Raw genomic sequence first — 15337 nt, forward strand, 5'->3', positions numbered from 1 at the left:
TTTAAAGGAGAAGTACAAATAAATACGTCAATCACCATTTGTATTTGGACGCACTTTTCCATTATTACCAAAAATTTCGAAAAAAGTGACGTTTTTTTAGTTAATCAGAGACGTAAAACACATAATATGAATATTTTGTTTCATCCGTTAACGGTAAACACAAAGCAAATGAAATTTGATTGTCAATCACAACAGCAGATGATCAAATAATAAGTCGTCAAATAAAAAAATAAAAACTTTTTGATTTTCATCAATCATTGCCGACAACGCGTACGTGTAGCCGAAAAAGAACGACTGTTTATTTGATCGTCTCCAGGGCACTTAATGCGCATTAGGATGGGGATAATTCACAAGTTACTTTAAATTAAGACTGCTAATGCAAATTAACACTGACGTCTGTCTCAAATATGTTTTTTATGATATCTCGCTTATGTGATTGTTGTGAAGTTTATGTAAATAATAATAAAATGAGCTCAAGTGCAAGAGTCCGTAATAAAATATTTAGGTATACAAACGCATCGATGTACCCCACTGTTGGAAGTAACTTGGCATGCTACGTCTTTTTTAATATATTTACTATTTTTAAACCTATGAAAATTAATAAAGTACCAAAAGTTAGGAGCTCTCAAGAAGTTTAAAAAAACGACGCTTATCAACTTCAACAAAAAAAAAATAATTTCAAAACGCAATAGGTACCTTGTCAGTCGCATAAGGGTTAAGCATATTTTCTAATATTACAATAAATCTTAGATTGTTTCCCACCAAATGTGTGTACTTATCAATAACCTTTTTTAATTATACTAATCAGCAATGCAAATCCAAACTGCTATTGTTTTCATTTCATTTGATTTTATAAAATCTTATTTTTTTATTTTCAAAAAATATGAATATAAGTTTTCATTTATATTACTTGTACTGATATTAATTATAATTTTGGTACATGGTACATATTAAGAATTATATATTTGGAATTAAAATAAAAAAAAAATAAATCATGACTGCAATAAGTAAATTCTTATTAAGAAACATGAAACATAAGAAACATAACTAGAAAAGGCACAAACAATGAATTCTTATTAAAAGACACTCTGTATACAGTACAAATCAATTTAATTTAAACAAAAACACAAAAATCACAAATCAAAAGAAAATTAACATTTAAAGCCTTTCTGTTATAACAACAAAATTTAATTAATTATTTAATTAATATGTAGTTTAGTTTGTTAAAGCTTAGACGGAAATACTCGTATTATAAATATTTCAGCAAGTTTTGAAGATTTTGATCTCTCGTATAAAATTATTGATATACTTTAGATATATAACTAAAAGTTAAACTATAATATTTTACACTATTATCTGGAGACAATAGAAATTTTAGAGAACAACAGAAAATATTAAAATGGAATAGAATACAAATGAATGCAATCAAATAAAATCATTCCGTTGAAATAGATGGAGGTTTGTTGCGGGTTTTTATATTATAAGCAGTATCTGTAAATGGAAAAAAAATTATAGTTTTAAAGAGTTCATAGAAAATCAAGAAAATAGAAACTTACGATATAATTTTCTTAAACAATCACTATCACGTGTTCTTTTAGCATTAACACAAGTTTTGCGTAATTCCATGCTAATTGCATCGCCGTACATGGCGCTTATAGCCTGCAGTAGCTGTTGCCGACTTTTATATTTCAATGTTAAAACAAAATCACCCGTTTCCTGCTCATGATGTACACTGCCGGTAATGGCACTGGAAATGCCATCATCACTACCAGCTTCATCAAAACTACTGCGACTGTATTCATCTTTAATGGAAGTATTGTCATATTTTGGCATTTTTGCTTCATTTGTGCTAAAATTTGGTTCTGGAAAAAAACAAATAATTTTATTTGTTATAAAAAAATTTAATTTTTGAGAAAAATACTAAAAAATACTAAGAGTTTGACTTTAAAAAAAAGTAGTTTCTTATAAAATATTTATTAAACACTTTGTTTACCTTCAATATGTTTACGTTTAGAATTAACATCCGGACCTTCAAGTAAACGTCTGTCACGTTTGGGACAAGTAGATATTTTAACTGATAATGTACGTTGAGCTAAAATTTCACCACTGCCATAGACAACAAAAAGAAAGAAATAAAGAAAAAAAAGGGATGATATTAAAGAATTTCATAATATTGTTAATATAAAACAATATAAACATACTTCATGCCCTCCAATAGAAATATCACCGCTGTTTGTTTACGATTCATGCAGGAATTAAAACAAGTAAAGCTGACTATCAATTGTTGTTTAAATTGATTGGCTTCACTGCCCTTGACCGTGCTATTTAAAGGTACAACCACCGAATAACGATCATTAATACTTTTGCCCGTGTCGGAGCCATAGTAAACAGCATCAGGATTTTTGCAACGTACTAAACTTTTACGCACTGTTTCATTTTTATCTGCGGCAACAAGAAAACAAACAAACAAATTCACAAAAATTCATAGAAAATCTAAACCGTTTTATTGACTTACCGTTGTCTGTGCTTAAATGATTTTGACAGCGCAACACTGGTGCACTGGCATCCTTTTCGAATACAGCAAAAACTCTTACTTTAAGCGGTTGTATGGGCATTTTTTGCGTATAGAAACAATCAATGTAAACATTTTCATTGGTTTTTAAATAAAGTCTTTCAGTTTCTTTGGAGTAAACCAGTCCCGGACGATGGGCACATTTATTGATTTGTATGCCAAAATTATAGCCGCCATTATCATGTTCTTCACAAGTTGGTATTAAATTAAGATTCTAATGAAAGTAAACAAATAATGCAGGTTTAGATTTAGTTTCAACCAAAATCCTTTTTTATATGAATTTTGTAAACTTACCGGTTTAATGTCAATTTGCTCTTGTATTAACTGCTGCAGCACAGATTGCTAAAATAAATAGTATGTAGTATATTTATTATTTATTTGTTTTATACAACATAAAGCAGTTTTGCTTAATAATATTCTTTAAAAATACATATATACACACTCTAAATTTTTGAAATGTTATCAACTTCATGGTTGCAGGTCTACAACGTAACTGCTGTTGATGTTGCATTAAAGCTGTGCTGTGTGTGTCTGTTCAACTCGTAAAAGTTTTTAATGATTTCACCATACAATTAAACCTCAAAACAAACAAGAACATTACGTGTCAGTCGATGACGTCATTCATTGATGATCATTCATAAACAAGCAAGATTGTGCATGTTCGTTTACAAGGAACACTTGATCAGTACTAACTAATAAAAAAGAAAGCAAAACCATGCACAAGTTGTGTACATCATATGACTAATGTCAAATTCACAAATAATATTCTGTGAAGCCCCTAAATATGCATGATGTATTGAAAGATACAAATATACATTAGGGTGATACAATTTGTAAGACAAAAAAGTTTTACGTGTTACTAACTAAAATTAAAGTACGTACATATTTTGATAACATATTAAAAGTATTTGAAAGACTCATCGAGCGGTTTAAAAATAGTTTTGAAATAAAGATCATCTTATTCTACGGAAGTATTGTTAAAATAAACACTGACATTCTTGTCTTTTTAAACCAGCCAATGAATATTAAACCAGAGAAATGATATTTTTCTAGAATACCCTAATGTTCGTACAGTGCAAATAAATTAGCATGTTTATATAAACTGCAAAAGCCTTTGCATATGTAGAATATTTTTAATGTATTGAATTTTAATAAACAAAAAATCGCAAAATTTAATTGACACCCGTAACCACAGAAGAAGACATAGAGAAGAACAAAAACACAAGTCTGCTGTCAAAAATCTAAAGGCTTGTTCCCAGCAGTTCTAGGAGAATGTCCCAAACTAGTGATTTTACCTATCATTTAGGGTCACAACTAGTTACATAAGTAGATATCACGTGCATGACCTAAGCAGGGTATCAATTGACACTTTTGGATTACAATGAGACTGTCTGATAGCTGGTCCCAAGTAGTTAACGCATTGGATACACATACCGATTATATAGAGTCAGTTACCTTACTAGCTACCTGATTGATTACTTAGAGCTAGTTTCTGGGATAGAGATAACCTACATTCTTCGCTTAAACCTAAATTAAACTAAAAATTGTGTTTCTCACTTATTGTTTATATGCTATATAATTTAGGTTTAACTGAGCATCATTGGTGAGTTAAACCTAAGTATAAAATGCCAAAGCACAAACAGATGGAAAATAAAATAAACAATTCAGCACAGCAGCTCTTTGTTTTTATTTGCTTTATTAACATCAATATAATTTTTAATATACATTTTATATACTTTTATGTCGCTTTTTCTTTTAGAAAGTTAAAATTTACAAAAAAAGTTATGTAACGCGGTTGCTTTTTCTTATAAAATGTATAGTATTGCCATATTTATATGAAAAAATTTGAAGAATAAACATGTGATTTGACTGAAAAGTATGGCAATGCTAACAAAATTAATCCACTAGTGAGAAACACAATCATTGGTTAAAGCGTGTTAAGCTGAGTTTAACTGACAAGTAAGAAACTAGCTCTTAATCAGCTACATAACTGTAATGCTAATTGCCCTCAAATATTCAGTTAAAAAGACATCTCATAGACAGTCCAATAACCGATTGCCTTCCTTCGACAACTGTCCAATATATTACTTCTGGTGGCTAAAATAGATACTTTCTGAAGTGCTGTACAAAATAAACGTTTAAAGTGACTAGACTATAGGTTACTTAGAGACACTAAAGTGACAATTGACTTTACGCTATGTTACATGGGATCTCAATATACTTAAGCAAAAAGAAAATAAACTGTATAAAATCAGTTTGTACAATTTATTCACAAAACGTTTAAAGTGACTACACTCTAGATTACTTAGAGACACTTATGTGACTATTGACTTCACTCTTGATTACTTTATGAATATAAAGTAACCTATTGACTTCTCTATGCACTACAAAAAGAACATACGTGTCATGTGGCCTAAAATATATCCATTGGAGTTAGCTAAGTGATCTGACATTAGTGACAATAACTAACAATGAGCACTTCTGATGTTGGTTTGAACAGATATGCTATCCGCAACGCAACGTGAAGTCAACAACCCTTATAGTGTGGTGGTCGCTTATTAATATTGTGAAATGACAAACTGTCACCATAATTATTTTTGTTAAGATTTGAATAGTGGTTTATAATGTAGTAATGTACGCAGGGATTGTTCAATGTATTCCTCAGTCATATAGTGATGGTAAATTTGTGTCCAGTCAATATATTGATAATATATCGATAATTGATAACCATTTTAACTGTAGTAGATAACAATGTTAATGTAAAGAGAGTAGTAATATTGTTTTTTCATTATGGTTAAAATTAATATTTGGAAACAATAATATTATCATATCCGTAACAAAATCGCAATAAGATAAACAATTTATGAATAAACAGTTCATTCATTATTTAGTTGAAGTCGATATTTTAGTTAATTTTGGGGAAAATATTGTAAATTCTTCAAAAATATTAATTAAAACTGAAGTAAGTAAATTAAAATTAAAAAAAATAATGACAATACAACAAAACAGCTTGTGGTGATACCCAATATAAATAAAAATAATAAAATTTCAGCTTTAATCACTCTGAACAAATAACTAAAAACTAAAGCCATCTAAACTGAATAATAACAAATAAATATGACCCAAACAAACAAACTAGAGCAATGTTCATCAATAGATGATTATCTTAGAATGATAACATTTAGAACAATTAAATAATAATTAACACTAAATACAAATGAAAACAAATACCTGCGCATAACATCAAAATCTAACAGAGACTAAATATATTTTTTCCAACAATTTAGTTTAATTCAAACATCCTTAAGTAAATATTGGAAACACTTTCATAATTCCTACAAATAGTGGAAAATATAGAAAAATGAACAAAACGCAATTAGTGAAATATATAATAGCATTTTTAATTGGCATGCTTTCGCTGATCGGTTTAAATTCCAACATCTATTCCTGGCGTACCAAGAGATTTTATGTTAACTACTTTTTGGTGGTCTGGTGCATAACGATAATTATACTCTTTACCATGATTTATATACGCCGTTTGTATTATGAAATCATAACCGAGGAATTGGATTTAAAAAATGCAGTGACATTGTATTATTACATGAATATATTTGGTGCCGCCACCAATTACCTATCACAATTACTAAACACCAAATCTGCTGTGGATTTCTTCAATGTGGTGCAGTTATTTGAAACTATGGAATATGTTGATGTGGAAATGGAAGTAATACAATCTTCTATTCTCTTGGTCACATTGAAAACCATTATTTTTCCCATTATCATCGAAATTACTTTGATATTAAGACAACTGCGAGACGATGATGAGGATAGAAGTCTGCTGTGGACGGTTTATACTTTGTATCCTTTAGTCATAGCCAATATTATACCGAATTGTTTATTTGGTATCTTTGTCATATGTAGACAATTTACTATGGCCTTAAATCGTCAAATGAGAGAGTTGGAGAAAGAGGCAAATTTCCTACAGAATATTGAACAAATTTGTTTGCACAAACGTTTCTATCGCATGCAAAAGTTTTGCAATTTAGCGGATAAATTGGATGAATTGGCGGAAAAGTATTCGTTGATCTGTTCTCAGACATTGGCGTATATGAGTTTGTGTACGACCCCATTGATGGCTTCATTATTGTGTAATCTTTTTGGCATTACGGCGGGTTTCTTTCGTCAGTATTATGCTTTGGCCGATACTTTAATCAATGAAGAGAGTTATGATGTCTTTAATGCCGTAACGAATGGTGTTTTTTTGATAATATCGTTTTTGGAAATAGCATTACATAGTTTGGTAGCTGATCAGAGCATTGAAGCGGTAAGAGGGAGGGATGTAATTTATTTTTTTAGGTAAAAAACAAAAGTCAAAAGGAAAAAAATATCAAAGTTGTTTCGAGCAATTCATAATCTTATGTGCTGTTTTTCTATAGCGAACGAGTACTTTGAGTGGAAATTTAACATGTGTTTTGTTATTGTAACAAAAACAAAATACATGTAAAACGTCCACTCAAAACGTCCACTCGCTATAGAAAAACAGCACATTAGTGTTTTGTTATTCGAATTCGATTTGAGTGCTTTAGATAATATACATAATTGCCAAAAAGCAATATCAACAGAAGTTTTTATTTATATAGTGTTGTGTATAAAACATGAGAAATCATATTATTTTCACTATGTTTGAAATGTTTTTATTAATCGAATTTTTGAAATCAATCAAATTAAAGATAATCCTCAAATATTTGTTTTGTAAAGTGTTGCTTGACTGTTAAATTCTGCCGGAAACCCTTTTTATTTTCGAAGACATTTAGCCAAGACACAATAAACAAGTAAGCGAAGACACCATTCAGTGTTGCATATACAATTTTCTACAAATTTCTTTTATTGAAATTGGCATCACTTAAGTAAATTTGTTCATGTGAAATAAGAATATTTTGTGAAATTTAGAAATTTTCAAATAAGTGAAATCTTGTTAAAGATTTTTTGTGGAATTAGTGGTTTTGTAACATATAATTTTTTTGTAATATTGAAATTTTGTATGAAAAAAAACTCAGTATTTCTGAACTTGCACACACTTAGCTGATAAATTCATGGTTTTTCGATAATATCACATGTTTTCTCAAATTTTAAATAAAAATAAATTTTAAATTAAATCAAACAATTTATTCAGGTTTTTAAAAGCTTTAAAAAAATAATAATTTTCCATTTTCATTATTTATTTACAGGTGAAAGAGACTGGTTTAATATTGAAACGCATCAAATTGGATAATGCTGATGTCCGTTTTAAAAAAGCAGTTGAAAAGTTCTCATTTGAAATATTGGTTATAGATTTTAAAATACAACCTATGAGATTATTAAATATTGATTTGGGTTTATTACATGATGCAAGTATTTCTTACTAATCGAAAATAATTGATTAATTTAATCTTTGATTTAATACTTGTAGGTTTTATCGGCTGTAACAAGTTTTCTGCTAATTTTAATACAAAGTGATTTGACTTTGAGATTTTCATTGAAATAAACAACAAATATTTTCCAATTGTTTTGAAAATAAAAAAACATTTTACTGAAATTTCTTTTACTTAAGAAAGGAATACACAAAATTTTTCAATAATGGATGTTGAGTTGGAAGCTTTCGGTGCTACTTCGAAACAAAATCGTGCTATACCTTGGAAACAACGTTCTAGATATAATAAATGTTTAGTGATTAGTATTGTTTGTATAGTTCTTGTATGTATCTTTAATTTGATTGGTTTAGTGGCATTTTATTGTGTTTTTAAGCGTCACGAACAAAATTTGTATATAAAAGATCATCATATGTTGGAGGAACAATAAAATGTAATTGTACATAATAAATGTATGCATATACGATATTTAGTTAGTTGTATTATTTAAGAAATATTTATGTATATAGGTTTATGTATCTGGATTGATATTCAATTAAAATAAGTACATATATCGTCACCTGAAATGCAAAAGGGCGTAACAACCAAAAAAAATTCAAAAATGAGTTTTTAAAGGATATTGGTACAGCGCATCAAGTCTTAACAAATTTTTAGATTTCTATTTTTAAAAATAACGACTTTATTAAAGAAAGAAATTCATATTTGTAACCACAACACTTTCAATTTTATTAAGTTTTTTGTATCTCCTGTAAAATTTTAAAGTGATGTTAGGCCCACTTGCATTTTAGGTGACGATATGTATGTTCATAGATGTGCTACTGCAAGCAAAATATGTATGGCTTTATTTTGAAATGGTCATTCTACACAAGATACATGTTTAAGATGTCAAAAATTGTTTATGTATATAATTTCCTAAGCATTTTTCTGAAGCTCCCTGAACACCTAGATAGTTTAAATTCTAAAATTTTAATCCTAACGGAACCTAATTTTTTTTAATTTCACTCAGGTAGCCGAGGATCCTCCTGGTTTGAACCACATTAAATACTAGTAAAATTACAATATATTATTAAACTCACCTGACTAAACTTCATTAAATTATCAGACTGCAAATAAAAACAAAAATAAATTTTTAGTTAAATCTAAAAAAATAGAAACGAAATTTTAATACTCACATTTAAGTTTTGTAAATAAGTAAACTGTTCATCTTGTCTACAAAAAAAAATAATATGATAAAATCAGTTATATCATTATAAACAATAAAAATATAAATAAATCTTTTCAATTTATGAGGGTAACAATAAATGCTGAGTAGGTATGTATACTTAAAAAACGTTCCTTGAATATTAATTAAGGATTTATGTTATTGAGTCAACCTAACAGAACTACTTACTATACATACAAACTAGTAAATTATATAAGGGTATGTATTTTTTGTTCAATTTGAGGTTTTGTAATATTAGCGCCTTAAATAAAATAGTTTTTTTTTTAAATTTTTAGTAAATTTATTAAAGAATCATTTTCTTTCAGACCCACTGCTATCAATAGTAATAGTCTTAAAACATAGTAGGAAACTTCTTCAAAAATGTCGTTGATGTGTCCATCAATGTCGGGGGATCAATGATAACCAATTTCTTTTGATCCGATTTGAACTATAAGAACATGTTGTTCCAGTAGATCGGTGCATCGTGTCACACAAGCGAATAGACTTTCTGCATGAACGATTTGAAACTTTGATCATCCCTATCAGAGGTGACGTGAATTGATCACAAGCTCGTTCGATTTTACCCTACTAGAATTTTTATGTGTTTTTTTTTTGTAGTGACTACTATATGTTAATAACAGGCAATCGACCAAAGCTTCTATATCAATATAACATAGACCATCACTCAAATTTAGCTGATCTATGCGGCAGAGTCATTGCTAATTGACCCCCTCTCTCTCTTTTGAGTAGTGTCATATTCAATATAGAATAGCATACAAAGAAAGGCCTTTGTTTAATGCCATTCCAACATCATTGGATATCTATTTATTTAGCCGAGTGAACACAGGTCATTTTGGTGCGTAAAACCGGCTGTCGTGGTTATGTTGTATTTAGTTGGATAGAATTGTTTATAACTCATGAAATTGATCGAATATCACCACTTCATTTGTCAATTTGAAACATTTGCTTACTATTTAAATCCATCGCTTTTCAGCACATACACATATCATAATCCCTTTGCTTAATTGTTACAATTTTTCTAGAATTGAATTTTCTTAAGGTTTGATTAAAATTTAAAGAACTTACAAATTATCTGCTTCATCAGCATCAACTGTGGAATTATCGGATACATTAAGTATGGTTTCCTGACTCTGTATCGAATGGTTAATTGAAGTATTTGGTGAGGTATCAATTGTTGGTTTGTTTTCTCCTTTAGGCTCATGGTCATCACTAAAAGTATAGAGAACAAAAATTATTTGAAATGCAAAATCATACAAATAACTAAATGTATTACGAAATATTCATATTATTAGATATTATTCCTAGGTATAAACATATCTAAGGCAATATTAAGATTTAACAAGTTTCATAACAAAATAAGCTAAGCTTACAAATTACAAAAAATCATAACCCTCAACATCTGGAACTTATACCGATGTTGTTAATAATTTGTACACAAATTATAAATATTGGCAGTCATTACGAAGATTAAGGTAAAACTGTCTGTTGCTGTCGACAAAAGATCTCCATGATCACCAAGAATATTTGTTTAGAGAAAAAATATTTCTGTTTAGTTTTGGTTTGTAGTTGGCAGAAATATTTTTTACCAAAAAGTATTAACACAATGTCAGTGCTATGTTCGCCATCAGTATCTTTCTGGTACCACAAAACAAAAAACTAATTTTAGTAACTAAAATGAAGTTAACTTTTGCCGCCCAGATTGTTTGGTAGTCAGTACCTTTTCCATACCTTATAATTTGTTGTACACGTCTTGTGGTTACTGGTAGATTCAATATAGAACGTATTTGACCAGGTGACATTTGTTGTTCCACTGCAATTCTCTTTATTTCTGTAGCAACGCTTTTAGAAATTAACGGTTTTCGTCCAGCAAAATTTAATTTCCGATAGCCTTCCGGATTTTTTAGATACATAAATATGGTTTTCTTGTCTCGACCCATTTTATCAGCAATTTGACGAATTGTGAGGCCACACTCACGGTACAAGCTGATGGTAGACTTTTCATCTTTGTTTAAGTAAGTTCCACGGGGCATTTTATTAATTTTTAATTCAAGAACTTTTCATAACCATTTCATGAGCCATTCATTTGGAAAGATTATAAAAAGAAATTATTTCTTCTAGACACGAGTTGGCTTCTGACAATTAACATCTACTTTTTTATGTATGCTTAGATAACTTCGTTCTACAAGGTTGTTTAAACAATGACGTTGTTAGTGTATGCGATATTGCAAATAAAAACGTATAGAAAATTATGCGCAAGAATTTGTTCAACTAAATTGAAATTGTATGATTAGATACTTTCCCAGTAGTTAAATTGATTACCTAAATCTAATATCTTGTGTATTATATTCCTGGCAAATATACTCCTCTTTTATAATGTGTTGCTGCTGTACATCAATTTTCACTTTACGATTATTCTTTTTACGCATTTTTGTTAATTTAAAAGTAAATAAAAAGTTTTTATAAAAAAAAGGCAAAACTTGTTAAACTACACAATAATCACTAATAAATAAATTAAAAATATGATTGGTTAAAAAACACAAACTAAAAAGTTTAAAACACAATTGTTTCGAGCTAAACAAATAAAATTCGTCGAGTAAATCACAAAGTATATATTCTGTGGAGTAAATAAAGAATTAGGAGAAAATTCAACAATCACACGCACAAACAACTTGATGCTGATGGGTTGTATTTCAATGGTATTAAAAAATTAGCATTCAACTATGTAGTAGTATTTTTGATTTTATTTATTATACAAAATAATTAAACTATTCCAATAATTAAAGTTAAACTATTTATAATTATTTACTGCATATTAATCATTTACACATCAAACATTTGATTTTCCTTTTCATTCGTATTAAAACTGCATTTTTGTTTTTCTTTAAATTTACTACCCTCAAATACAACCCAATACAAATCAAAACACAAATTGTAAACATCAAAGCAAAATATGCAACAGCTTATAAGAAATGTAATATCAAAACAAAACCTTTAATAAAAATACAGAAACAAAACATACAAAGTAAAAATTTGAGCAAAACAAATAAGAAAGAAAAGAGAGAGAGAGAAAATACTTACTAATTGATATTATGGTTGAATTGAAAAAAGGGTGAAGATGATGATGAATGAACCTGCTGATGCTGCAGCTGTTGTTGTTGCTGTTCGTAGTAGTGGTGGTGGTTGTTTATGTTTTGATTATGTTGTAGTTGTGTTTGATGTTGAAGTTGAAACTCAAATTGTGGAACAGTTGTATTCACGGTAGTAATGTTAACAGAAGGAGAAGGCAGAGATGGTGGTGGTGTAGGTATATATTGAGGTAGAACCGTTTCTACTGATGGCAACGTGCTCTCTAGAGGTACATAATCTTCAAAACTACAAAGCCATGATGAAATACCACATACATTGGAAATTGGAAAACATTTCAAAATAACTGAAAAATACAAACCTCATTGCCTGAATTAAATTTCCATTGTTGCCAGTAAATTCAGCTGTATTTCCCATTTGCATGTTGTTATTTACAATGGGATATTGATAATTATGATTAACACCATTTATGAGATCGTCACCCTTTTGAATCATCTTGCTATCTTGCGCCGAGCCCTATTAAACGCCTGTTCTATACCAGGCTCTTTCAATTCCTCTACACAGTCTTCAATTTCAGTATTTGTTTGTGAATGTTGTTGTAGCCGCGATTGGGGCTTAATTTGGAGTCCTGCCGTTGCGGATTGTGATGAAATTCGCAAAGAACCGAAGAAAACTTTACCTGTTTAAAAATTTACATATTTTTAACAAAACAAACACATTTAGAACTTTCCAAATTAATTTAATTTACCATCCACTATATTTTGCATTGATTTGTAAGCCTTGGCAGTTATTTAAACTGTCTTATTTTATTTAGTAATCAAATAATCTTATTAACTTCTTTTAACAATCAATATTAAATGGACAAGATTGATCATGCACTTTGTGCACAAAATAATATATATTCTAACGGTATATGGCAATATTAATGGCACTTAGTTGATTGCAAAACACATAATTTTTATAAAATTATAATAATTATTATTAACAATTGCACTTTTTATTAACAAAAACGATCAAAAGAGTTTATTACACGTTCTGTATGAGAAAAAGGAACACAAAACAGACATACGACCAAAGACCGGCACAATTTGCAATGAAATACATTTCATTCACAATAACATGAGTTTAATTAATACCCAGAGTTGTATTATAAGTACAATTTGTGTAAATTAGCAATGGGTAGAATGAGAGAATAGGACAAATGGAAATAAGCTAAGATAAAAATAGGCGTTATTTACAAAAAAAAATTAAATTATAGTTTGATTGTAGGAATTATTACCAAACAATAATATGTGATATAAATGTTCATATTAGTTAGGTGAGTAAGCAAATGTGTCAAGTCTACTTTTTATGAAAATTGTGATTTTAATAAAAAAACGTTGGAATAAGTTAAACTACTCTAGAGTTGGGCATAATAGTTCTTTTTACTGATTGGTCGCTTTTGTTCAGAACAAATAAATGAGCAAGTTCGTTCTTTTTGTTCAGTTGTTCACTTCTATACTGTGATGTTTGACTGAACTAAGTGAATGAACAATTGCTCGCTTAATGTTTTTGCAGTGAACAAAACGAACAGGTCACTTTTGAAAAAAGAATTTGGCATATTATAACATGATTTTAATAATAAAGTAAAGAAGAAGGAATTATATGAAATTTAAACAACATAAATTCCATTGAGACGCGTTTTCAAAATATAGGCTTCAAACATCTACAGTAATGTCAGACGACCAAAAAGAATAAAGTGAATAAAAAGAACAATAAAGAACCAGATGATTGAACAACTTCTCATTGTTCATTTGACTGTATTGTTCAATTGAACTTGTTCGTTCATGAACAACCCAACTCTAAAATACTCTACTCAAAAAATTATTACAATTATTTGGTGAAACTCAATTTGTATAAGTTAGCAAATGGTATAATGAGAGAATAAGACAAATGACAATAAACACAGATAAAAATAACCGTTACTTATAAAAAAAACTTAAATTATAGTTTGATTGGAATAACCAAGGTATATTATTAAAAATATTATTTAGTAAAATGTTTTACTTTCTTATTTGTTTAATTTGTTTGTACTGCGTATCGCTAATATTTTTCTTACAAACGTAACGCTAGTTGATATCACTAAGTATGCTAAACGTGATCCATGGCCAGAGATCAAGTGTTCAAAATATTAACCTATTCTGCGATATGGATCGATATCAATCAATACTGCATGCTAAAACGTTCAATAAATATCGTGATACTGGATCGCCGTCAATATATATTGTACATGTAACAGTGCCCTTAATCTAAATACCCTGTTTACTCAAAAACTTTTACAATTCCATATTTAGTGAAACACTAAATTTTTTTTGTTACCTTCGGTGGAGTGGAATGATTTTTACCTTAATTTTATTCTTAATAGCCGACCAAACGTAGATGTTTCAACTCTGCAGAAAATCAACTTTATGACTGTATTGTTATGTTCAAATCCAAAAAAAGACCATAAAAGTAAAAAATCGCTGCCGTTTTGGATCGAAAATTTAAGCCAAATTATCATATGTGATAATGGTTTTGTACATAGAGAATTATACATAGAGACGAGACACTCCGATTTGCCAAACAAAAATACAACAAATCATATGTCTGATACAAAAACAATTACGTCTCGTCTGTATGTTTTTTTTGTATTTACATTATTTATGGTTTTGTATTTACGAACTATAGTTTTGATATCGTTTTCCTATGTAACTATGATATTGTTTTCGCTATGGTAATATTTCTAAAATTTTATATTAGAAAAGATTTTTCAAGCTTATTGCTTGAAAAGTAAGTTTTTGCATATTTCACAAGTTTTTAGAAAAAAATATTTTTTGTTTTGATATTTTTTATACAATACATAGATATAATTTAATTTAGAAAACTGGAAAAATTCTAAATATCTATTATTAAAATAAAGTTAAATAAATAAGTATTTATGTAATTTACACTCTATAACATGGTAAATGAGTATTTCGAAATAAAGATTTTAGCATTTTTTAATTTTGGTCTGTTAATTGTAGGTTGATTTTT

At 28.8% G+C, this 15337-nt stretch overlaps 2 protein-coding genes across 4 annotated transcripts; one reads left to right on the forward strand and one right to left on the reverse strand.

Annotated features, from left to right (window-relative positions):
- Positions 1-829: 829 nt before the first annotated feature.
- On the reverse strand, positions 830-12876 carry LOC135964113 (cellular tumor antigen p53). Of its 3 annotated transcripts, XM_065516189.1 has the most exons (11): positions 12648-12876; positions 12281-12574; positions 10268-10411; positions 9153-9189; positions 9057-9083; positions 2867-2914; positions 2516-2786; positions 2202-2442; positions 1994-2106; positions 1557-1862; positions 830-1491 (listed from the first exon to the last, which is right to left on the reverse strand). In XM_065516189.1, exons 1-11 carry the CDS (start codon positions 12779-12781, stop codon positions 1436-1438), a joined length of 1671 nt encoding a protein of 556 aa, XP_065372261.1. In that variant the 5' UTR covers positions 12782-12876; the 3' UTR covers positions 830-1435. The 3 variants fall into 3 exon arrangements, with proteins under 3 accessions (XP_065372261.1, XP_065372263.1, XP_065372262.1); XM_065516191.1 differs by lacking the exons at positions 12281-12574; positions 12648-12876 and adding an exon at positions 11522-11730; XM_065516190.1 differs by lacking the exons at positions 12281-12574; positions 12648-12876 and adding an exon at positions 10931-11247.
- Gr94a (Gustatory receptor 94a) lies at positions 5899-8443 on the forward strand. The gene is made up of 3 exons (XM_065516193.1): positions 5899-6896; positions 7801-7959; positions 8022-8443. Exons 1-3 carry the CDS (start codon positions 5934-5936, stop codon positions 8094-8096), a joined length of 1197 nt encoding a protein of 398 aa, XP_065372265.1. The 5' UTR covers positions 5899-5933; the 3' UTR covers positions 8097-8443.
- Positions 12877-15337: the final 2461 nt, after the last annotated feature.

Source organism: Calliphora vicina, chromosome 1 (assembly GCF_958450345.1).
Source record: "Calliphora vicina chromosome 1, idCalVici1.1, whole genome shotgun sequence".
NCBI lineage: Eukaryota > Metazoa > Arthropoda > Insecta > Diptera > Calliphoridae > Calliphora > Calliphora vicina.